Here is a 24939-nt window from a genome sequence, read left to right on the forward strand (position 1 = left end):
CCTAGCAGCGGATGGCTTTCTTTAGTTTAGCCCGGTTTCAAGGGAAGTATCAAATTTTATTTTATTGTTTTTTTTTTTATTATTTGTTTTGTTTTTGTTTTTTTGTATTTTTTCCCAGGCTGTAAAATGGCAGATTTCCCGGAAGTATATAATTTATTCTGTTGGGGTTAAAAAGCATGCAGTATCTATGACCTATCTGCAGGAGTTGTTTTCTTTTCTTTTTTTATTTACTTTTACTTTTTTGATTATTTTTTTTTTTTTTTTTTGTAAATGTAGATTTTAATGTATAAGGTCACCCTGAAAATAATACACAAAATGGGATCCCGAGAATACCTGCTGGCGACAATACTGCAATAAATTTTTTTACTTCTTTGTTACCTGTCTGTTTCCATTTGAATTTCTTAAATGTAAAGCTGTTTTAAGAACCAATTATATTATTTTGCAGTCTTTTATGTAAAAGTTACGTTTTTTGGACGCGAGACATAAAATATTGTTTATACATTTTGTATAGCCTGAAAATAACCGGTATCTTTATTTTCATCCCTTTTAAAGGGCATAGACACGATTTAACTCCCGATTTTATTGTATCTTGAAATATTTAGTGTTAACTATATGATTTAGCACTGTGCCAAACGCCTTTTCAAGAATGTTTGATATAAAAAGAAACTAGTTTATTCCTTGTATGTTTGAATTTCTTTCATTTTTTGATCACACAGAATGTCATTGATGAGAACTTTCTGAGTGGAGAAAAAAATGATTTGCTTGGTTGGTTGCAGAATTCCAGGGTTTGGTGATTTGGGAGAGAAGGGTGGGGGAGGGTGCAAATGACTTTTAAAAGATTCTGTTAAAATAAAAATTGGAAAGCCAATCTATGAACCTTCATATTGAACACATTTCCAAAAATATTGGATGCCTGTGTCCTGTGTCATCCACTCTGATTCCCCACCTGTATCCGGTTCCATCCACTCTTCTAGTTCTTCTTTAGGGTAGTGTTATATGACAACTGCTGGGTACCCAGTATATGGTGGAGGATGCAGGCGTTCATCCCTCCCAAAATTGTCAATTTTGTAAATACCTTAGCTGGCTTTGCTCTTGGCTTAGGGTAAGAGACAGGTAAGTCTATTCTTCTGCAGGGTGTTTTTATTTCAATACCAGTTAAGAATGTGATTCAACTCAAATTCACTTCAACTTCTGAACTTCTTGTTACATTTAAAAAGTATACATGGGGACACTGTTCTGTGCCAAACCTCTACACCCATTATGTGCCTTTAGGTATGCTTTCCATCATTGGGCCCGAATGGATTCAGTTTTGAAGATGCTGTTAAAGGGTTGCCCCTACTTGTTTCTGACAAGGCTGAGGATTTATTGTAATCATTGTGCAAGTTGTGGGTAGATATAAAGTAATGATCAGATTCTACTACAATAATATCATCTACTGTTAGCAGATTCATCATGGACCATCCTGAGACAGAGACACAGCTTCAATCTGCAAGATGCCGCCTGGTTTGTGTTGAAAAATACAGCCACGAGAAGAGTTAGGATTTTTAGCGCATTTTAATCTGGAGCAAGTATACACAGACTAGATGTTAACCAGGTACAGAACTTCATTTTAGAGCAATATGTCCTTTTGTAAGTTTTATTCCTACAAACCTTACGAACTCCACTATAATTAGAACAGTTTTTTTTAACTCTCTTTAAATTCCAACATAAGTGCAAGTAATGTAGCATAAAAATGATTCCTGATTTTATCTGGTGGTTCAGGATATGTCGTTCCAAGATATTGCCCACTCACAAACATTATTGAAGAGAGCTCAAGGACTGTTCCTGCAGTATATTATATAGATTATTAGAGTTAGATTTAGTATAACCCAATAATGTAGAATACTTTAATATAGCAGTTCTTGGATATCATGGCTGTATTACATTTTTTCACTCAATACTTTTTCTGCAAATACAAAAAAAAAAAAGAAAATGCTAGAAATCCAATGCCTTTCTAACTATAAAATGTTTACCTCCAGATACAGTATAATCCTATGTAATGTTAACCTTAACACTTTATAATTTTAACAGTTTTCTAAAATGCTTTAATACCTGATAAAGGAACAACCTTTTTCTTAAAATGCTGTCATCACTTTCTATCTTTTCTACAAAACTATGGAAATCACTTTCAGCAATTCTGCTTTTTCTTACATAGTGATATACAAGCAATAAAACTGTTTTTAGTCTTATCTCATAAAATGACATTTCATGTGATAATTTACCTGCATAGGAACAATGTGATTGCCACCTAAATTCTCTATACTGTCTATCCCTTGACACAAAGCTTCCCCAAAGGTTTTTTCTCATCTTGTTGAGGCACACAGGAATTCCTGTGTCTATAGGGAAACGCTGCCTTCAGTTTTTACTGCCAGCTCCAGAATTGGAAACTCTTGTAGGCTTCCACTATCCGCATGCCTTTGTTTTGTCTTCTTTCATGTCTTTTAGTCAGCTCAGCTGCATTATTTGCTGCATCGCCTTTTACTAAAAACACATTTTTTAATTCAACCTCTCCACTGCTAGAGCTGCTCTTCTTTGGCATCTTTTCAGACTGCTGTCAACTCTCACCTGCGAGAGCTGCATCTGGATTCTACAACTCGCTCCTTGGTTCCACAAATCTGTGCTGAGATCCTATTCTAATAAAATGAAGGTCTACCAGGTCCATAGCTATTGGAATCGCTTTTGTGCTTGCCCTGTGAAGATTTAATCAAGTAAATACTCCTGTTGGGTTGTGCATATAGATAGTAGGGCACTGCAAAGGGCTTAATCCTGAAGTGCTGAGCAATTATTACACAGTGTTTATATAGCGCCATCATATTACGCAGCGCTGTACAAAGTCCATTGTCCTGTCACTAACTGTCCCTCAAAGGAGCTCACAATCTAATGTCATTATTGTAGTCTAAGGTCAATTTTTAGGGGGAAGCCAATTAACCTCACTGCATGTTTTTGGGATGTGGGAGGAAACCCACGCAGACATGGGGAGAACCTGCAAACTCCATGCAGATAATGTCCCGGCTGGGAATCGAACCTGGGACCGAGCGCTGCAAAGGCTGGAGTGCTAACCCCTGAGCCATGGTGCTGCCCCAATGCAAAGTGGTCATCTGCTGGGTAGAATGTTGCTTGCATGCACTCACAATACAACATCCCCTCTGCTGCTCCTGCATGCAACTATCCACATGCAACACCAATCAGTTATTGTAGTACAAGAACAGTAAAGTTTGCCAAATCTAGCCATTTGACACACCTACAAGCTGGATTGTAATGTGTAACTACCTGAGGCCTAGCCTAATACCCTTTTTGCATTTAGTTTCCTTAGTGCTGCACAGCTGCAAAATATCTGGAGTGTGACTTCTTCTGTAGTGGAAAATTCCAGCTCTAAAGCACTAAGTGCTCTGGGCTTGGCTGCAGTGTGCATATTGTTGATGCCGGTGACCTAGAATTATGTGGTGGTTTTCTCTTATATTCTAGTAACCATCTCAGTCTTCCTTAGCCTGTGTGGGGCACACAATCTTGTATGAATAGGTCTGGTTGCTGCCTTAACTGGGCAACTTTCTTCTCCCAGATGACGCCCCTTTTTTTTAATACCCTATTGACATGAGTAGAGCCTTGTTCTTGTGTGGTAGGCTCTACACCCTATTCTGCCTGTGATCTTCCTTCTCAAACCATGGGAATCTTTGCTGCTTCAGTTGTTTCTTCTCCCCAACTGCATACCGGATGCTTTACGGTTTCTTTTTTGCATGAGTATGAGTCCTAAAAGGACGATGTAATCTGGGACCCCCTCTTAATACTATTATAGGAGGCACATGAGGAGCCACATGAGGCACATCTTTTCCAAAAGAAAGGACTGCTAAATCTTCCTATTTGGCTCTGCTATCCCTGTCTAGGCCTTCCAAAAACATTCCATCTGTTCCTTCACAACCCTATTATCCGTGTCTAGGCCTTCTACAAGCACTTGTAATCGAAGCCTTCCAGATCTTTACCAAGCCCTCCTCAGGTACAAGGTGTCCCACACTGTTAACCTTTTGGACAGCTTGCACCTCCAATGGCTCGGGAGCTCACCTTCAAGCTTATTGTGTGACCATGCTGATATTTTGTCCATCTCTTCTGCCTGTCTTTACACAGGTTTTCAGACTTTCCTTCACTGGGTTACAATTTTTCCAATAGAAGAATGAATAAACTGGCATCCTTCACCTGACTGATCTTTTTCACAACAACTCATCTTTGCCTGGCGGAGTCTACCAGTCAATCCCTAACTGAGTTAGACTTCCGCAAACTTCCCCCCCCCCCCCCCCAAATTACTGGATCTGATAGTAAAAGTACCCATATGATTCCTATACAGACATGGGTAGCATTCCGTGTGTTTGTCTGTAGTAGGTTCCTTTGTTCAAAGAGCTTGCTGTGGCTTGGTTACAGGCATTACAAGACATAGCACACCAGGTGGTAATTGTTCCAGTTTCCCTTTAGGGACACTTTAAAGGGGTTTTATTTAAACATTTTTACCTTACAAAAAGCTCTGTCTGACCCATTGTGGACCTCAAGGCTCTAAATGCATTGCTCTGGAAACTATTCAGATGATGGTGGCCTGTCTTCAAGTAGATTTCCTGTGTCTCCTCCTTTTCATTACTAGTGGTGGTTTTATAATTATGATCATAGTCTGACTTGGATATGAACTTTGAGTGCCAGCGCTTGGGATCATCAAATGACAAGCTGGCACACTTGCCTCCATTTTCTTTTCTCTTCAGGAATATCAGTGCAGCCTGCTTTAGTATAGTAGTCCTATTTGTAACCGTGACTTATAATATATGAAATTGTGAAAACAGGCAAATATTTACACAGCGGGTAAAAAATGCCTGGGTAATTAGCTTATTTGCTGTGATTTCACTTGGTTAACAATCACAATATGAGAAAACACAAATATTTACACAAGGGTGAAAAATGCCTAGGTATAACTGGAATTGCTATGATTTTACTCGGTAATAGTCACAATATGTACAATTATTTACCAATACAATAAATAGAACTTAGTACATAGCCTTGTGGTACACCACCAATGACTGTTCTCTGTCCTGAAATAAATCCATTTACACCACCAACACTTGCATATCTATCCAAGTATCCACTGAACTTCCCAAGGGTTTGGCCCTACCTTGTACAAGACCACTGTATGGAACCATATATAATGCTTTTCTGTAAATTTTGGATTTGCAACAACTGTTATTGCTATGAAAATGGCTGCACATGTAAGGTATACAGTGGTTTAACATTAGTTTGAGGTGGTCCCCCAGACCTTCTGGTTAAATTTTTTTTTTTTTTTGATACAGTGCTTACAGATCTGAGTTGTGTAGTTCAGAGAGGCTACAGTGTCACCCAGCTGAAATTTTTATCACATTTATGTAATGCAAGAACCTTCAGTTGTTCGCTTTTTTCCGAACTACCTCTCTTACGGACAAATACAATATAAGCTGTCCACCAGTCACAGGGAACTTGTCCCAATGTAAGAGATTATTGAAAAGATTTTTTATTGGTGCAAATATGCCTTGAAAAAAGAACCTTGGGATGCTTACCACTAGGATCTATTGCTTGTGTAAGCTACTACCTCACTGAATCTTCACTGGAACCAATATATGATCCCCCAACCTCTAGTGGAACAGGATGGTGGAATTACAAGCCAGGGTGCCTTTCTGGGGACCATCTGATGGCACAGAGCAGTGGTCCCCAATGTTTTGGAGCTCATGGACCCCTAAATGCACGGACTCTGGACTGCACATGTGCAGGGGAGTGGTGTATAAGGGGGAAGAAACTTACCCCCAGAGTGACGTCATGGGGCCTGAACCCACGATCCGTACAGGAGACATGGTCTGCGGCTCTGGCTGGTGCGCCCCCCCCCCCCAAGCGGGGTCCTTCCTTGGGCCGCAGACAAGTTGGGTACCCCTTGCATATAGAGCACCCCCAGGTAAGCAATGTTTTCTGCATATAGCCCATTTGCTTTGCATAATTGAATTCCATCAACCAGCCTACTGAGCATCAATTCACTCCAGACCTATTTTGTTAGGTTCATGTAAATTCATGGAGATGCCCTCCTATCAACAAACAACCAATGGGGGATCCCCCAGATTTTTACTGCAACATGTTAGCCTGTAATGCCAAAGTTAGATTATCATATTGATCAGGAAAGCCCTACTTTTCAAACCTTTATGCTATTTAAATCCTTGAACAGTATCTCACACCCTTTAATGGTTTTTGACAATTATCTGAAAAAGAATAAATGCCACCATATGGGCGCAGGCAAGCTGCCTTCTGTAATACATACAAATTGTTTTGTGGCAACCATTTTTTCCCTGTTTAAAGACCATCTTTCTTATTTACCTCTACTACTGGCTTCAAGACAGAAACAATACCAGCTGATCTATTGTAATGTTTATAAAGGGACACCACACGGTTGTTTTAGGATACAAGGAGAAAAACTTCTGCTGGTTGGGTATAGTAACACTTTAAACAATGGCAATAGAGCTTTGAATTTCTTTTTTTTTTTTTATTTAATTACAATATATTATACAAAATAAATCATAAAACAATCTTGCAAAAACAAAATAGGTGATATATAAAATTAAATATTTTTATTCAAAGGTTCAAATTTTTACAAAAATAGGATGACCAAACTATGTCACAGATCATTAATAAAATACTGTACATGCGATTATACAAAGAATATAAATAAACACAAACAGGGTTCCAGCTTTGAAATGCTGCATGGAATTTGCTTCCTGTTGTGGAAGAGGAAACACTTTCTTCAGAAATCTGTCAGATACAAGACCGGGGATCAATAAATTTTTGTCAGGACCCAAAAATGGGGGGCATATAAGTCAAGGCTGCCCACAAGGGAGATTTCTGAATGGAAAATGTTCCCAGCATGTGACTATTGATGAATCTGTCACCTGTAAAAAGTTTATATTAACTGGTTATAGCCATCGATTCAGTCAGCTTTGTTAAGAACACACACAGAATCAAAGTACAGAATCCCAGCAGCATGTATACTGTAGATGGGGGGACCAATACAGGACGTTCCTTATGCGAGAACTGTAGTTTTTAAAAATTATGTATTTATGAAGTACTAATATAATTAATAGTGGAATTCATTCATGATTAAAATTCTGTAGTGGGTGCAGATGGGCACAGATCATGTGACAGTCATGTACTACCCACACTGGCCACCAGGTCTTCTATTGCCTTCCAGTCCAGCTTGCTGAGAATGCTGCCGGTGCTATCAGAAGCGTTGTCATTGTGGAAGCCGTCTCCAGCATCCTGTATGCCCTGCATTAGAAAACACGGATACATAACAGGATAAATCCAATGTAAAAGTACAGTACAACAGCTACATGTGTCTGTATGGTAAGCCCAGTACACATCAGAAGATCTGCTGCTAAATTTGACCATCCGGCCCATCATTTTTCCTATCGGTAATCAATTATTCCACCAGACAACACATGAACTTGTGTGAACACAAGTGATGATGTGAGTGATACATCTCCATGCCCTAAATAAACTTGTTTTAATGCAGTTATACTTTAGCAGCATGGAAAAAAAAAGTAATTTCCTTATAAATATTGCCACTTCTGGCCCTGCTGGACAGGAAGTGAGAAGAATTCTCCAGTAGTGACACATACAACATAATGATATGTTAAATATAAATATTTTAATATTGTTTTGGCCCTTTTAGATATCTAATTTCTTTGTCCTATTAACAGGCTGGAGTTGTGCAACAACACCCTTCCCTAGCTTTACACTGATAAATGCAATGGGAATAACTTTAGTCTTCACCAATAAAAACATTTTCTGTTTATTGGTCTCCATTTCCATTACTCGCAGATTCCCCCAAAATTTTAATTTGACAGTCTACCTATAGGCTTAATCTACTAGGTTAACATACTCCGTGAGCCCAGTGAGACAGTTAAACGTCCAAAATGAAGAGATGTGTGTTAAATCTGCACACTGACAGATGTATTAAAACAGATTCATATCCTATGCAGGCAGATGGAATTTGAAGGAAGCCAGAAGCCTTCATATTATGTATTAAGTGGAAGAAATAAAACTAATTGAGTGGAATTTTACGCAGCTTGTATTCTTGCACAGTGGTTGCATTTTGTTTCTTGGAATTGCAATTTAAGTTTCCTCCACCCTTTGAGCAAGACGCAAAACAAAGCACAACAAGGACATAGTTCAAATATATTGGGAACCATTTATTTCTATCTGGCTGGATAGAACCTGGAACAGACTCACAATGTGTTATATACCTGAGAGATGGAGTTTTGGCTGCTGTATAATATTCTGTGAATCTCCTCAGGAAGCTCCCAGGGACTCACAATATCTCGGTCATACTCCTCCTCTTGTACCGCTGATTGTGGACTTGTTGCCTTACTTCTCTTACCTGTGAAGACAAGTGATATGAAATACATTATTACTTACATTTTATTTATTTTTTCATTTATAGAATGCCAACATAGTTTACAGTGCTCTACATCAGTCTCTGCCCCAAAGATGCTTACAGGCTCATGTCTTTACAGATCCACACACACACTATATAGTAAGATAATGTGCTGGTGTGCTCTTAAAACTTAAGTTCCACTTCTACAAATGTGATCAGGCAGGTTAATATTGCAGAACAGGACAGGTAATGTCTCCTCTGTCATATTGTGTCTTATCTGCCTGATCACTTTGGGTTTCTACTGACAAAGCTGAGCTGTGCATGCATCGTGCACGAGTTACATTATTCTGGCAAGAAAGGATGATGGTGGCACAGAACAGAAGCCTGGAACAGGAACAGCCCCCTCTGCAAGGACATGTCCAGATTTAAGGTTTAAATATAATTGTATTGTCCCAAGTCATTCACTTTCAGCTCCTACCTTGGTGTAGTGGCTTATGCAGCTTTTTTGTGGTTTTGAGAATGGGTTTTGGAGTTTTACAATTTATATCAGTCCTGTTTCTTCCAGACAACATTCCCCGGCGGGTGATTTGAGAAATGCGGTCTCCTGGTAGGGTCGGATCTGGAGGAAGAAAAGGTTATACAGTTGTAATTCTTGTTTATAATAAATGCACCTGTGGCTTTTACTATCAGCCAAATGTAGCTGGTTTCATCTCAGTGATAGTTTTACGTTCAGTGTGGTTAGCCTGGGGTACTGAACAGCCTGCAATGTCGAGTAAAAATGTAATTTGTAACTTACAAAAAACATATAAAAACTTTTCTATATAGATTCTGTAACTTCAATTTTTTTTCTTGTGCAGTTATAATTTGTATGTTTGAAAATTTCCATAATGAAAGTTAAAAGAAAAAAAAAAAAAAAAAAAACCTTTGTCAAAGCAAAATGCAGTGCTCAGTTACAGCAAGGATGACCCAAAAATACATGAGGTTTTATGTCTAATTTAGGCAGGGAAGTCTCCTGGCTGACAGTCCCCTAACTTAAAGTCTGATATTAGAAGAAATGTTGGAGTCACACAAATACATATTGATAGTAGCAAAAGTAGAAGTAAAGGATTTTCTGCCGATCAGCCAATTGTTCCAATAAATATTAATACTGGTTCTCCACTTCACCTGAATCTGTGCTTTTTAGTTCACCCTACTGGCACAGAATAATAAAATGTATAAAGCAATTTTCTGCATTTTTCAATTCTCCATAAAGGGGCCATCCCACTCAAAAAATTGTAGTGCAATCGATATCAGAAGTAGGGCTAATGCTTTCAATAGATTAGCAGCACTACCTTCCAGCATATACATTTTATCAGCTATTTGCTTTAATTTCTGTAACATAGTAAAGAAGATTTATGTTTAGCTGGTTTCTTTTTCTTTATACATGTGTCCAGGTAAGAAATACAAGCCTCTCACCGTATCTTCTATTGGGAGCGTAGCTAGGCACACTGCGCGGTCGAAGTACAGGTTCAGACGTGCTCTTGGGAAGCACAAATGTAGCTGTTCCTGTGTGAAAACATTTGACAGGTAGAAGAATTGGTATTTAGAAAAGCCTTGTAATAACCAGAATTACTAAGTGAATAGGAGTTTCAATAATGTAACCCAAGGCATAGTTGGAAGTTGTTACTTTAAAGCAAAATTCCAGTAAACTCAAAGCGGGACGGAGGGGCCTTCCTTACTATAGGAAGCAGCGCTGATGTTGTAACATTGTCGCCGCTCTATGTAGTCCTGTACATGGTGGGTGCCATTTAATTGTACTGGACTTTAAAGTGGTAGGGGCAGTGTGGTGAGAGGAGGTCAGTGCCTGAGAGGCGGCAAATACTGCAATGCAGATGGCATTTTTGTTTTTTAAACTTCCAGAGTAACATATTAAAAAGGTTCCATTCTAAAGAAAAACATTTCACATTCTTCTTTTCCACTGAACTAGCTGGTGATGATCGAGGAGCACTTTTCTTTCCCCCTTGCAACAGCAGTGCCTAAAGATAAACCCATAAGAAAAGGGTAGATAATAGACAACCCTTTTATTTAAATTAAAAATTTAGTTTTTTTTTGTTTGTTTTTTTTTTGTTTTTGTGCAACACAAAAAAAAAAATGTGCAGCACCGGCCCCCTTAATTCTCAATCGCCTAGGCAATCAAGATTGAATGGGAGTGCAGACAGAGCCTTCCGGGATACCGCATGACGTAGGTATCCCAGGAGGGCCTTTTTTATCAATAGGGAAAAAAAATTGCTAATCTCACGCATGCGCAGTGAGATCAGAAAGTCCCCGTCCCCCCCATCTACATCACCTGATCTCACGCCTTCACAGTGCAAGATCAGATGATGTAAGAAAAAGAACATGATAGAAGAGAGAAGATGGCGGCGCCTGGCACTCCCTCTGCACCGGGCCGAAGACGGATACCAGGGCAACACGGGAATCAATGAAAAACCTCCCTATGGATAGACTGATCTGCGGGATTGAAGGCAAGTGTGATTTTTTTTTTCTTTTGGGTTTACTTCCACTTTAAGTAAAATGGATCTTGCTCAATGCTTTAAGCAGTATGTCACTGCTGGCAGATAGATAAAGGTCAGTGACTCTAAATGTTCTTTGGATATTTTGGATGTGTTTTGGATATTAGGCAGGAAACTTGCAAAGGGTGTTTTGCAATTGCAGTTTACATGTTCATTTTACATTTACAATCATGTTCCGTTTACATTTTCAGAACAAGTTTTCTAATATAGATGCAACTTTCTTGTCACGTAACAATCTATTTCTTCCTACCTCTCATCTGTGTCTGTAAAGGAGAAGATGTTGAATTGGAATGTAGGGCCCCAGCTCTAGAAGGGGACCGGCTCTTCCTGGTATGGCCAATGGACACGCTGTGAGCTTGAGTACGGGACCTATAAGTAGAACAACAAAGTGTATTGTATTAAAACAGCTATAAGTTGTAGTTATACCAGGGATGTCATGGGCCTGGCAGTTAGTATAAGGTAATAATGACTAGGGCTAACTCTTTTTCCTGAAAACCCACATCAAAAAAAAAAGAATCCTATTCAGAAAATAACCTGAACAAAAATAATTCTGTCCTGCATTATATTTTATTTTTAAATAAGAAAAGAGATTGGTTAACTGCTAGTAACTCACCATGTTGAGGAGGGCTGGGCAGCCCGCTGCATGGACAGGGATGTCTGGGACGTGCTGGGTTTGGTACTTCCAGGTGGAATCTGATGAGCATCTGATAACATCTCCTGCATGAGATTCAGAGCTTCTGAAACCCGGTGACTGTGATGCTCAGAGAGAAGTATGCTGCAAACACACAGAAAACCATTTGCATTTTAGAAGTGAAGTTATCAGTGACCACCATGTGAATTAGGTATATTCACAAAAGACTCTGCTTACACAAGATGAGTTATTAAACAACTGACAGGATATGGTGCATAATTAGTACAAAGGCTTTGGTGTGGTGTATTGCTCCAGACGAGGGGATGAAGTCAACTAGCTGAAATCTGATAGATTCCATTCCTCTTGGTCTAGCTGTAACCAGTCCACCGAGTACTAGGTTGGCAGCTCCTCTGAAGGGTGACAATGGAGAACAACCGTGCCCAGAAAGCTCTCTGAGAACATCAGGGCTTGTCCTGAAGGTGGCAGCACCCTTTATTCAAATGGTGATGGTGTGATGATGATGATGATGGTGGTGGTGGGGTCACAGAGGGGCACACGTGTGCTGTGTGTTTTGGGATACAATGTTGCAATTGTTGCAGGCTGAAACGTGGCAAAGGGGGGGACACACACAGGATGAACTGACAATGTAGCCAAATTTGTTACATGATTTCCTGGGAAGCCCAAATCTGTGGCCATAGGAGGGAGGGGGCGCAGATCTCAATCTGCTCAGGTGTAACGCATCTTGACGCATGTCATCTTCTCTTTTTTTGCTCCCCAATTTTACCAATTTTTTTTGCATCTGCTGCTGATTCTCTTTCATTTCTTTGCAGACATTTCCTGTCCACATGCATTCGCTTGGATGCACACCATTGCTTCTCACTGGCTTCCTGTGACAACATGGAACATGCTTACTCAATATATGTCAGCGGGGCAGTTTGCAGTCTCCAATCGCAGTGCATGTGGCAGGGTGACAACGCGGCATTGTCACCCCTCGGCAGGAAATGCCTGGATATAGATCGTCAAAAATAAAAAGGTATTGAAATATTTTAAATATTATTAAACAGGATTTATATAGCGCCAACATATTACGCAGCGCTGTACATTAAATAGGGGTTGCAAATGACTGACCAATACAGACAGTGATATAGGAGGAGAGGACCCTGCCCTGAAGAGCTTACAATCTAGGAGGTGAGGGAAGTATCACACAACTCTAGTGACAGAACCACAAGAAAAAAAAAAGAAAAAAAAAAAACACTATCCACAACTAGATCTAAATGAAGGTGATGTGCTGAAAGCAGCATATGTGCACAGATAAAACTCAGAGGGGATGGCCAAAGTGATTTTCTGGTGCCCTAATGTTAACACTTCGAGGGGGGCGAAACACTGCAGTTCCATCGCTTCTTAAACCTCTAGCTAGATCATTGGTTTCTTCCTCCCTACCTGTCAAATGTGGGTCTGGATGCTCCTCCTTGGGGAATTGGGGGGTACCTAAGCCTCATCCCGCATACCGCTTAAGCCTGGGTCACCCCCTTACAGAGCAATCCATCCAATCCCTCATCTTGCCAGGTGGTACTGATCCACCACTATCCGCCGCCCAAGTACGGTAGTGTTGTGCCACTTCCTGAACACATATAAGAACAGATACTACACTTGATCTTAGGCTCAGAAGCCTATATCTCATTTGGAAAACTTCCCTTTACTCCCAGTTCTGCAGACACAAGAAGAAAAAGGAAATCCACAGGAACAGCAGTGCATTCAATATCAGTGTGAGTAAATGAAATCAAGTAGCCGAAAATCTGCCTTACCAATCTTTTTCATTTTTCAGTCTCTTTGTTTGCTGTAATGATTTTGAAGTGACTGGAGTGTTCTGAAAAGTAAAAAAAAAAAAATACTTCAAAGTGTATAAAAGGAAAAGAGAATAAAACCAATTTACATTTTTTACTAGATTTCAAATCAGGAATTTAGCCCAGGAGCCTGCACCTTTTAAAATAAGTCAGAATCAGGACAAGTTGTATCTAAATTGAAAAACCAATAAAAAAGGTAGTGTTTATTATTAAATTGTTTAATTCTTAGTGACAGGTCCAATTCAAGTCATAAATAATGGACTGGTATCCACCTAGCAGCTGTATTATGGTTCTGTAGTCTAGCAGATAAAATGACACACTTCCACACTTCTTCACATCACAGAATGTCATACTGTCAGACCACACATCATGCTGGTTATTAGTTCCAGCAAATAGAACCTTTTTGCTATTTAGAAAAAAAAAAGTACTTGCTGACTACTTGAACACTGTTACATATGATAAATTCTGCAGATTATTTGCATACTGGTATTACCAATACAAAAACTGACTGGTAGGAACAGCTATACAGGTATTAAATATCTATTACAAATAGTAAAGTTCGGATTAAACAAAAAACACTATTACAACATAAAAGATATCAGTTTATTCAGAAGTGAACAGGGAAGGCTTGCGTGGTAAGACTGCAGCATCTTATATCAGCATATATATACTATACGATGCCAGCCTCTGGCTGATTCTGAAACCTGGCGCCTGTGTTCTAGCAGCACCAATAAAAACATGGTGGTCTATTTCACTCTCTGATTACAGAGAAGTAAAAAATGAGCACTAAAAACACAATTCACATACAGTGGTGTGCTGGGACTGGAATGGCTTGTGTTCTCTCTCCCTCAATTCTTCCAGCTTCTTCTTGTGTTCAGCCAGGCGCTCCCTCTGCTTCTTCTTCATCCATATCCGCAGCTCTGCCCTGTCCTTCGGGTTTCTCTTTGAAGTATTTTGAAGCCTTTGCCTGTGCATAGAAAACAGCAGCTGTGCTTTATAAAATTTAAATCAATCTTTTCAAACAAATAGGCAGTGCTGGCTAAGAACAAGCTGTGAAAACACCTAGGGTTTTAATTATACTTTAACTAATGACTTCAACATACCTGCTGAACATTACCCCCTGGGCTGCCTACACTCCCTGTAATCAGCCTTTTCTTTATATGCTGCAGGTGCAGAAAATGATTGGACCTCCCCTGCCAAGGCTTGCAGTACAGAACCTACTAAATAACTAAATAAAGTTTTTTTAGACTGATTTTGGATCAACATCAGATATTAGTGGTATCCTTAAAGCTGTGTGATTTGACAGTAAGACTCTGTAAACACCGGTGTTTAAACAGGCACCTGACAGAAAATCCTAATAAGCATTGCATGAGGAATGGGCCTAAAGAATTATTAAAGTACTGAATTTTCAATACACATAGCAGTGCTCAAACCCAAAAAATTTTTTTAAGCCTGGGTGGGAAGAAATTGTAGGCAGGTGGCAGCCCCTGTATTGTGACCCAACTCATCAGTAACCACACAAAGACAGCCGGGTGGCTGCTGAAACGTGCCGGGTGGTGAACCCAGCTAAAAGGGGCTGGGGAGAACACTGCATAGCTTTACAGGAAAGTGTTACATTGGAACTAGGCTCTTACAGAGTACAGACTATACTGTCATAACCTGCCAGGTCAATAACATTATCTACAACTCTGCTAAATTGCAGGCAACATGCACTGCATATCACTGCTGAGCCCACTTACCTTCAATAAAGAGACCCTGCAGAGGAGAAAACCTAAATGATAACTCCGAGTCTGCTGACATTATATTTAAGATGGCTGCATCCAGCAGCTGTGTCAGGGCTTTTTGAACTCTACACAAGAGAGGCTTTTTGCAGGTAAATAACATGCATAATATATATTAAATGCAGATAGAATTTTATGGAAAACTTTCTGTGAGGATGGTTTGGTGACAGGGTTTCTTTTAAATAAATCTATAGTTAGAAATTATTCTTTTAGTTTTGGATAGAATAGTGAAGGATCAGAACCACACACATACAGTTCTCCCCATTAGGAAACAGCAGTGGTTTGTGTCTGTTTAGTTATGGAGCAGGATGGTTCTGTGTTTAGTAGGATCAGGCTCATTGCTAAACAGGAGAGACTGAGCTTAGATCACGAACAGGGATTCCAACTAACACGTGTCCCACCTGGAAATGGCTTGTGCTTGGCTCTCCGTCAGTCCTAGTTCAGAAGCAGACACCCCTCCATCCATGAGATCAGTCAGAATATCTGCAATGTCGCTGAGCCCAGTCATCTGGAGCTGCTCACTTACAGTGCTGTTGAAGAATGAAATCAGGTTAGCGTAAATAATAATATTTCTGAACAGTAATGGGGCAGTAAAAAAATTTGTTAAAAAACACAAGACTTCCTCACAAATTTAAAAAACAGGCACTTTTTTATTGCTTACTTAAAGGACTGTCCAAAAAGCCGAATCCTTGTGTTATTAGGCTCTGGTGAAAGCAACCAAGAACCGTATGGTATATCCAAGGAATCTCTCTGGTGAACAGATTTATTTTAACAATCCTCCAGATTTTTCTATTTGTAGTAAAATACTTTCCTAGTCAATCAGAGGACACAGTAAGTCTTTACTTTTTGGGTTATACTACTATCTAAAATACCTGCTCAATAGGTAAGTCTTCTAAGAAGGCAAACACAGACACTGAATGGCTTTGGACCTGGAACGCACTTTAGGGGGAACCCAGTACATTTCTAGGCTATCCCTACAATGTCCAGCCCAATTCCGAAATGCATCAAAGTTGAAAAAAAAAAAAAAGATTTCTATTCTCCTGAGACACCAGGAAAAAATTGACGCATAGCGGTGCTAGGAGAAAATGTCCTAGGCTGGCCTAAAGTTTATACTGTTTAGTTTGCTGCCTGTAAGCATCAATATAACCAGAAAGGTAAAGGCATGCTGTTTCCCAATAGATAATATAAAAATAATGGATGATATATGTTTGCTTGCAACAAAATGTTTTGAGTAGAATGGATGGAAAAATCCCATTTCCTTTCAGTTTTATGGCTCAAACCTTTACAGATGAGACCGCTGTCTAAACTGCCCAAAATAAAACCATTTATCCCTTTACAATGCAAGATATAAATAAATGATTTCTCTGAAATAGGGATAAGGTAAGTAAAGAGACCCTACAATTAGGTAGCGATTACAAGCAGGAGAAAGTTTGCCTGGTAGAAAACAAACACATTGATTTGCTGAAAAAGAAAAGTTAGTTCTTAAATCAATCCAATAGGATTCCAATATTATGAACGTTATGATTTATTGGAGAACAGGACTGTGGAGTAATGAGGCAAGAAAACAGATGGTGGAAAAGGGATTCACCTCCTGCATTTCAACAATGGAGAAAGACCTTCAATGGGAATTCAAAATAGATTGAAAACATAACATATGCTTCCTGAATAATCTCTGGGTTAATGTCAAAGTGGTAGATAGGCTGGGGTTCCTCCCACATGGCTAGCAAAGAATGCATCTGAAGTTCTCTAAATGGAGTATAGCAGATAGCAATCCTAAGATTCATTCCTTACAGGTCTCTATGCAAGACCGCCGCATTACATTTGTCTAAATGAAAGTCCCTAAATGGTCACAGTTTTTGTACATATACTGTAGTCTCCAACAGATAAATATTGTAAATAATAAAAAGCGTAACACTTCAAGATTAAAAATGAAAACATATTTATATATTTAGATTTAATATTTGACAGTCAGAAAGATAAGCAAGAACACACAATACTGCCTTGTGGACATTGTATACACAGGTAGTCACTCGTTACATAAGATAAGGACTTTTGTTTGTTGTTAAGTTGAATTTGTATGTAAGTCGGAACAGGTACATTATTTTAATAAATGCAATTAGGACAGATGTTTGTCTCAACATAATATTAGGCAGCATGGTGTCAGTTACTGTATAAAATCCTCACTGTGAATTAATCACAAACAAAACAAAAAAAAAAAAAAAAAAAAAAAAAAAAAAAACTTTATGGAGTCTAGACATTCATTAACTTCTGGAGCAAGCTGTGCTTTCATATGCAAAAAGAAACAACTGCAGAGTTTGTCTTGGTCATTAAAGAGTTATAAGATGTTGCAGAAGTCATGCAAATGCCCCCCTCCCCCCTATGAAGCCACTGTCCTGCACACAAACAGCATTCCCTGCTGCCCCATTCCTATCTAGGAGTCGTCTGTATGTCAGTGTCCTTAACTCGGGGACTACCTGTAATTGTATATTCCTCCTGGTAATTTGGTTATAGATACTGACACTTTCTTATAACCTATAACGGGACAAAGATGCTCTAATTTTATGGTAAATGTCTAGTTAGTTATGTTTGTTTTTGTCGGACAATTCTAAAGAAATGCACAAATGCATTGAAAACATTCAACAAAAGAAGTAAATGGAAAAAAAAGCCAAAGCTACCTATAAATGAAGCTCAAGTCATATCCTAAAGAGTAGTTTTCCTTACCTTTTATTCATGACGTGTTTGTTTTCCAGGGCATCTGAAACAAGATGAAGGTGTTAGTGATCTGAGCTCAGTTTCCCCTGTATAGCCTGATCCTAATACACAGCTTCCTATTGCTAGGTGACCCAGAGACATTTAAAAACAGTTACACAATTACTCCCAGAGGACATTCTGTACTAAGTCATATAAGGTGATCTTCATTATGAGTTAAAGAAGTTACAGATCAGAGGTCAAACACAATTAAAAACAGATGCACATAATATGCACCAACCAAGTCAATAAATCTAACTATTGCAAAACTGTACCACAAAGGAACTTTTTTTTTTTTTTGTTTAAGTTCCATTTGCAAACACTACTCTGCCAGGGACTATGAAATTCTCAATTTCTTCAAAATGGTATACTTTGTGCCATAACTCTTTGCTGAACAATTGTTGCCATAGTCCTTCTATTTTTCTGTCTCTGCCCTGTGTTCCATCCGAAGAAAGAACCACTAAACCAGAAAATATGCGAGTTGAAAAAGCTCAAATTATATATGAAACCAAAACCATTATTTGCATAGAGATGGAGGGGTTTCAAAAGGCTATAGTTTTGTGTCACCTGTGTCTCATCCTGTTCTGGTGACAATTTTGGATCCCTCCCTTTTATTTTCAGCTTCAATTGGTAATCAGGACAATTGGACAGAGAGAATAAATCTTTCTATTTCCCTAATGAGAACTTTAACAGCAACAAACATGGCAGAGTTTCGTAACTGCTCTATTTAAAAATACTTTTAGGTTTACCTTTACAACTTAACTCAAGCTTTAAATCAGACACCAATTTGTATAAGCAACAACAAAAACAATGACACTAATTGTCTAGGTCAAAACACATAAAACAGATACTTATTACATACCTGCAGGGGGGCGGGCACTGGGTTTTCCAGCAGTAAAGACCTCTGGAGGTTGTTCAATTAACCTTATAGCTCTAGGGCTGGGTAACGTAAACTCCTCCTCTTCCTCAAACTCCTCCAAAATCATCTCATTGACAGTCAGTTCTAAAGACAAGGAATGTTACAATGAGTGTAAAGAGATATGGCCAGCAATGTACACTGCAGACACTCCAACATGAACTTTTCTGGAGGGAGTAAATACCTTCCTACTGAACTGTCCTCCACCTGTCCAAAGAAGTACCTGGACCTAATCAACTGTTTAATGTTATAAAAAGTTTGCCTAAAGAGCATCCATAATAATCAGCATTTAAGCTACTATGCTAAAATGTTGCTGCCTGGCTGTCGTTTGGTTAAAGGAAACCTGTGGCCTTCAAATGGATAATCCCCTGATCTAAATCTTTGACTTGCTGCGTTGTTGTCCCCATTCACTGAAAGAGAAAGAGGACTTCCATATGGATTTGCATACTTGTCCTTGGGTCAGTGACTAAGCAACTCTTTAGTGTAGCAGCCTTCTTTGTTGAAACTAATACACAATCTGCATCAGCAGCACACTGTAAATAAACATTAAAAAGCAACGGAAAAGATTTTCTATATTCATGTGAAATTCAAACAATATTTCACATTACACAGAGCTAGGTGATGTATACCAGAAGCTGCTTACCTCTTCCTGGAACAGCAGGTTTTCTAGGAGGATGGACTTTTTCAGGTTCTGGGTCCAAGGCAGTTGAAAGATTTTCTATCGTATTCACAAGCTACAATCATAACAACACAGAGACAATCAGCTAAGTTTCTTTTGACATGTTAAGAAGAAAATAGGTGCTTAAGGAACATTTTTATTTAAAAAAAAATCCATGGAAATCAAAATTGTATTTTGAACATTCTAGCTTTCTCCTGCTCTCGGCAAATGTTAATGACCCTTTTAAGTCACACTTCCTGTCTGCAAGAACGAGCTGAATTAGTAGTGATACTTGTTCTTCAGGATTGCCAAATTAAAAAAAAAAAGCGGCTTGTAAAAAAACTTAAAGAACACAATTCAAAATATGATTTTTTTTTATTCATTGTTTAAAACTCCTCTTAAAATCAAGCAACTGCTACCCGTATTGGATAGTTGCTCATATGAACCTTAAGTACGCTTGGCTGCACTAGTTGTTTCCCTAGTGAGATCTTGGACTTCTTTCTATTCTCGTCTTTTCTTCTTTTTCCTTTCTTTTTTTTTTTTTTTTATTTGATTTTTGCAAAGGTGTTTATTTAGGAATGCTCAGTTGTTTTACTTGATGCTAGATAAGTGCTTATTGTGTATTGATTTAATCGATCTGAAGGGTTAGAAAGACAGCTGTTATTTGTAATTTTGTTTTGTTCCTGTGGTTTTGTATGTATTTCATGATGTTTGTTTTCATGTTTTGACATGATTCTGAATTTTGCACCTACCTTTCTCTTATTGTTTAATATATGTTTTATTTGCTTTTTTTTCTTTGTGATCCTGCTTGGTTGTATACTTGTATATGTTAAAACATTTAGAGAAAAAACTCCTCTTAAAGGGCCTTGTATGGTTATTGATAAAAGTCATTGTCCAAATTCTTATATTCTGTTACCAGCAATCATTTTACACCTAGAAAGGTGTGAAGCTATTCATGATCACCAAAATCTCCCCAAAAATCAAGGTGTTTATAATAAGCTTTACTCTTCTTGCTGAACTCAAACATACGAGACGTAAAGACTAAATGCAGTATTTGTACAAGCTTGTAGTAAATGTATTTTTACCAGTTCAGTATTGGCAAAGTCTTTCTCCATGCTCGCTGCCATATTCTGCAAAGCTCTTAGCTGGGCATCCATCTCTTTCAGTCTGTAGAATGCATCGTTATTTTCTTGCCCCCTAGGTGTCCAAATTCTTGGGACAGGTTCTCTAGCAGGCATCACATCTGCAGAGTGCTCTGGGAGTATATAACCTTCTACTGCGCTGCGCTGGACATCTTCTAACCTTGGCTGGCTTTGGAATATATCTGATGAATAAATCTCTGAAAGCAAAATAAAGGCAAAGTATAAAAACCGGAAGAAGGAAAAAGAGGAAACTCATGGCAATCAGTACAATAACTCCCATTGTTTTATAACCCAAAGTAGGTAAAAATGAAAGCATCAAAATGTGTTCCTCTAAAAGGTACGCTTTAAATAAGTTCAATGGTAACTAAAGTCACAGGCCCCCTTCCGCCTATTAGCTAAATTGGAGAAATTGAATGATGCCTCCTATTAGTTCTTTTAATCCTGCAGCTAATGTAAATGCTAATGCATGCATATCACCTGATCCAATGACAGTACACTGGAGAGCTGAAGATTAGTACCTGTTTCCCCGAAAATAAGACCTATCCCAAAAATAAGTCCTATCATGATTTTTTTGTATTTTTGAGGATGCTTAAAATAAAAGCCATACCCTGAAAATAAGCCCAACCCCAAAAATAAGCTATAATATATATATATGGACAAAAGGTGCTCATTTAAGGAAAGCATTATTGCTGGACACGAGAAATTGGGGCCAATGGTTCTAAAGGAAATGGAGTCACAAGAAATTCAAGATGGAATTCAAGGTTTGGAGAGTTTTGATAATGTTCCAGAATGTGATGGCATGACTATATTTGAATAAATGTTGATTGTTATTCATGCAAAAATAAGACATCGCCTAAAAATAAGCCCTAGTGCATTTTTTGGAGCAAAAAATTAATATTAGACACGGTCTTATTTTTGGGGAAATGGGGTAGTAAAGTCTGCTGCTACATCTACTACTATCTACTACATAATGTTTGTTAATAGCTAAAAAAAACATGCTCTGTTTAATCCTTGCATCTAGAAAATGTCAAAAGACTTTTGCAATTGCAATTGTTGCTTCCCATAACTGCATTACTTCCTGTGGAGGACCCTACTTCATCAGGGGTTGATAATCTATTTGCGATATGGGAATAATATAGTAAACTAGTATTTTACAAAAAGCCCTTTCAAACTCCCTGGCGGTAATCCTGAGTGCGGCTTGAATTTTCATACCAAAAGCGGTAACCCTCGAGCCACACGCGGGGTGGAATTGCCAGGGAGATTAAAAGACCTACCTGATTCCCACATTCCAGTGGCGTCCTCCAGCGGTGCACGGCATCTTCTTTCCCTAGTGATGCCGGCCAGGCAACTGTGTAACCTGGCATGCCCAGCCGGGCATCTGCTTGGGAGTGAGTGTGTGGCTGGATGGTGGGAGCGTTGGGCTGGTAGGTGAGAAAATTAAAATACTAAGTATTTTTAAATGTACCGCTTTTACATTTGAAAATACTTAATATTCATACTGCCAGGGAGTTTAAATGTTAAATACCTGATTAGATTTAGAAACATAGAAAAAAATAGCAGTCTCCGGAAAGTGACACTAGGTAATAAGGACCTGGGTAATTTCTTTAGTAATAAGACCCTGAATGCCATTATTTGAGCCTGGGTCTTTTATATCTGGGCTTGTGTCAACAACATCAGTTTGAAACAATTCCAGGATTATTTTAAAATCATTGACAGATGCATTTGAAATTCTGATTGTATTCAAGCAAATTATGCACTTCCAAAGACTACAGTACTCCCCCGTAAATCTACCTGCGATGAATGAAAATCTGTGATGCTTTTTGGTTATTGTTTAAGCTGTAAATTACTCCCCACACTGGCACGAATAGCCAGCAGCCAATCACAACCAGGATTAAAATAAATGGGGAATTCTGCTTGTCCAGAGTTGTTCCTGCAGCCGTACTGTATTTTGATTTTCAGCATCCCCAAACACCACGTGTTCTTTGTCTCTTGAGTAAATACGCTGTACAGTATTTTATATATTAACATTTTACTTATTTTTAATTAATGTTTATATTTTGTAATTAATAATTAAATTTTTTCAAAAAATTACATAAATTTAATTTAAATTTACAATAAAAACAATTCAATATAATGTTTGCAGATACCGAGATATACCGTAAAAATCCGCAAAACGTTTAAAAAAAAAAAAAATCTGCGATATACCAGGACTGCAATATATGAACTGCGATATAGAGGGGGATTACTTCATTAGGTAAATTCAAAGTTTGTATGAAGCAAACAAATGTCAGTAGACCTAGACACTTTATCTTAGCAAACAACTAGAATAAGGGGTAAAATGGATGATGTAAAATAGGGAAACCTTACTTTGTTCAAGCAAATCAGTACCATGCATTTATTTTATAGTCTATATATACATTTGTTAAAGACTATTGCTCCTTAGTTTTCCATGTAGAAAGAATTACCTGTGCTGGATAACAGTTCTTTGGGCAATGCATTCTTTTTAGAAGCTGCAAGGAGGTGGAGATCAGCTGAAGAAGGAAGCTTTTCCTCTATAATTGGAACGTGTCTAGGAATTTCTTCTTCATCCAAATCCATTATATTTAAGTCTGGTAGTAGATGTTCCTCAACCTACAACATAGAAAAAATGGAGATTCATATACCTAAAACAATGAAGAGAAGCAGTGGTTGGTTCCAGAAGTATTTTTCTAGAACAGATAAAGACTGAAGACATTCTAATAGAGAAGACCCAAACTTGTTAAAGTTTATCATCTGAAAACGTGTACAGCAGGTACAATATGGTAATATCACACCTTTTTGTGAGTTAGGACAATAATCAATGAACCTCTCTAAGCCCGAATGTTAACTGTCCACATAGGAGAAGAAACAATGGAAATTTAGAGCAAATTTAATTAGAGGGTCTGTGTTGGCGTAAAATCTATTCTTTATGATAACTGTCTAAATAAAATATATCCATATAACCCATTCCTTTCTATTTTCTGTAGACTTTCATTAATTTCCAGATAGTATTGCAGGTATAACTGAAAACTTTAGCATGGCAGCCAGTCTCTGTTTATGTCTAAAGTGGTCAGAAAATTACAGTAATTAATAAAGGGATCAAAAAAATGATTTTAGTGTGATCCAAGGATAGAGGATAACCAAGCATACTTTTTTAAAGTTTTACCAAACTAACCCACAGAAAAGATCTTACATGTGTTGGTAAAATGTCTTTCTTCTGGAACATCTTCTGCTCTTCATATGGAAGATTTAGGAAAAGCTCCGGGGGCATTTTCAGGGGGTGGTCAGCTAAAAGGCCATCTGCAGAAAAAACAGATTTGAAATTATTACCATAGACCTCTATGTTTATGATGTATATAAACATTGCTTGAAAAAAATCACAAAAAAAATGATTCCCGTTACGATTATTTCTGTCTTTCCAGATGAGATTTTTTTTTCTCTGCAGTAGTTAGGCAACACTTACAAGTCTTATTTCCCCAGATTGTAGCTGAATAGTAAAAATATAGGTAGCAGACTAATGAGCTTTCTGCTTTTCACCTCCTATCAGCATGTCCCTTATTAACACATGAAATCTGCAAGCACAACCAAACATTTGTCTGTACTGCTTCTCTCTTCCCCCAAAATGAACTCTGTAGACAAATTTGTACACTGAAATACTTTCCTAAAAGGAGAAAGGACTCAAAACATTATAAGGAAAGACTGTCCGGAATCTCTTATTACACTTGGGGAAGCAGAGCAATGATGACAGAGGGCTTTGTTTCAAATCTCCCATTGTCTCACCAACTGGTTTCACCTAACGGCATGCTTAGTATAAGTTGTGCATTAGAAAAATTTTATAATGATATAAAAAAGCATCAGACAAAAAACTGAGATCAGACCTGCAGGAAGAGCAGAGGTTGCCATATGATAGCTCGGAAGTTGTTCTCTCCTCTTGTCCTCACCATCAAGAGGCTTACGTGATTCACTGGGATCTGCTGCAAGAGAAAAGCAGCACAGCAGATTATACATCTTTATATGCTGCATACACTATTCATTAGTCCTAGTGTCATGGCAAACCACAATGAGCTAAAGTATGGGTCATAGCCTATATATAGAAGAGAGTAATTATTGTTCTACTTTAGGAACTGCTGATGTTTGCAGTTGTATAAACAGTGCCTGTGGAGGCTAGAATTATTATTATAGAATATTCATTCA

At 38.3% G+C, this 24939-nt stretch overlaps 1 protein-coding gene across 1 annotated transcript in view; it reads right to left on the bottom strand.

The window, feature by feature from the left end:
• Nucleotides 1-6563: 6563 nt before the first annotated feature.
• CPLANE1 (ciliogenesis and planar polarity effector complex subunit 1) overlaps nt 6564-24939 on the bottom strand; it is a gene marked incomplete in the record, with an annotated part of 61655 nt that continues 43279 nt past the window's right edge. Inside the window, 16 exon segments of the mRNA XM_072416608.1 lie at nt 6564-7347; nt 8328-8461; nt 8937-9077; nt 9914-10003; nt 11258-11376; nt 11621-11782; nt 13444-13505; nt 14290-14449; nt 15665-15793; nt 17985-18018; nt 18874-19014; nt 19571-19661; nt 20671-20924; nt 23193-23358; nt 23939-24045; nt 24624-24719. Coding sequence (XP_072272709.1) covers nt 7225-7347; nt 8328-8461; nt 8937-9077; nt 9914-10003; nt 11258-11376; nt 11621-11782; nt 13444-13505; nt 14290-14449; nt 15665-15793; nt 17985-18018; nt 18874-19014; nt 19571-19661; nt 20671-20924; nt 23193-23358; nt 23939-24045; nt 24624-24719 — 2009 coding nt within the window.

Source organism: Pyxicephalus adspersus, chromosome 6 (genome assembly GCF_032062135.1).
Source record: "Pyxicephalus adspersus chromosome 6, UCB_Pads_2.0, whole genome shotgun sequence".
NCBI classification, from domain to species: Eukaryota; Metazoa; Chordata; class Amphibia; order Anura; family Pyxicephalidae; genus Pyxicephalus; species Pyxicephalus adspersus.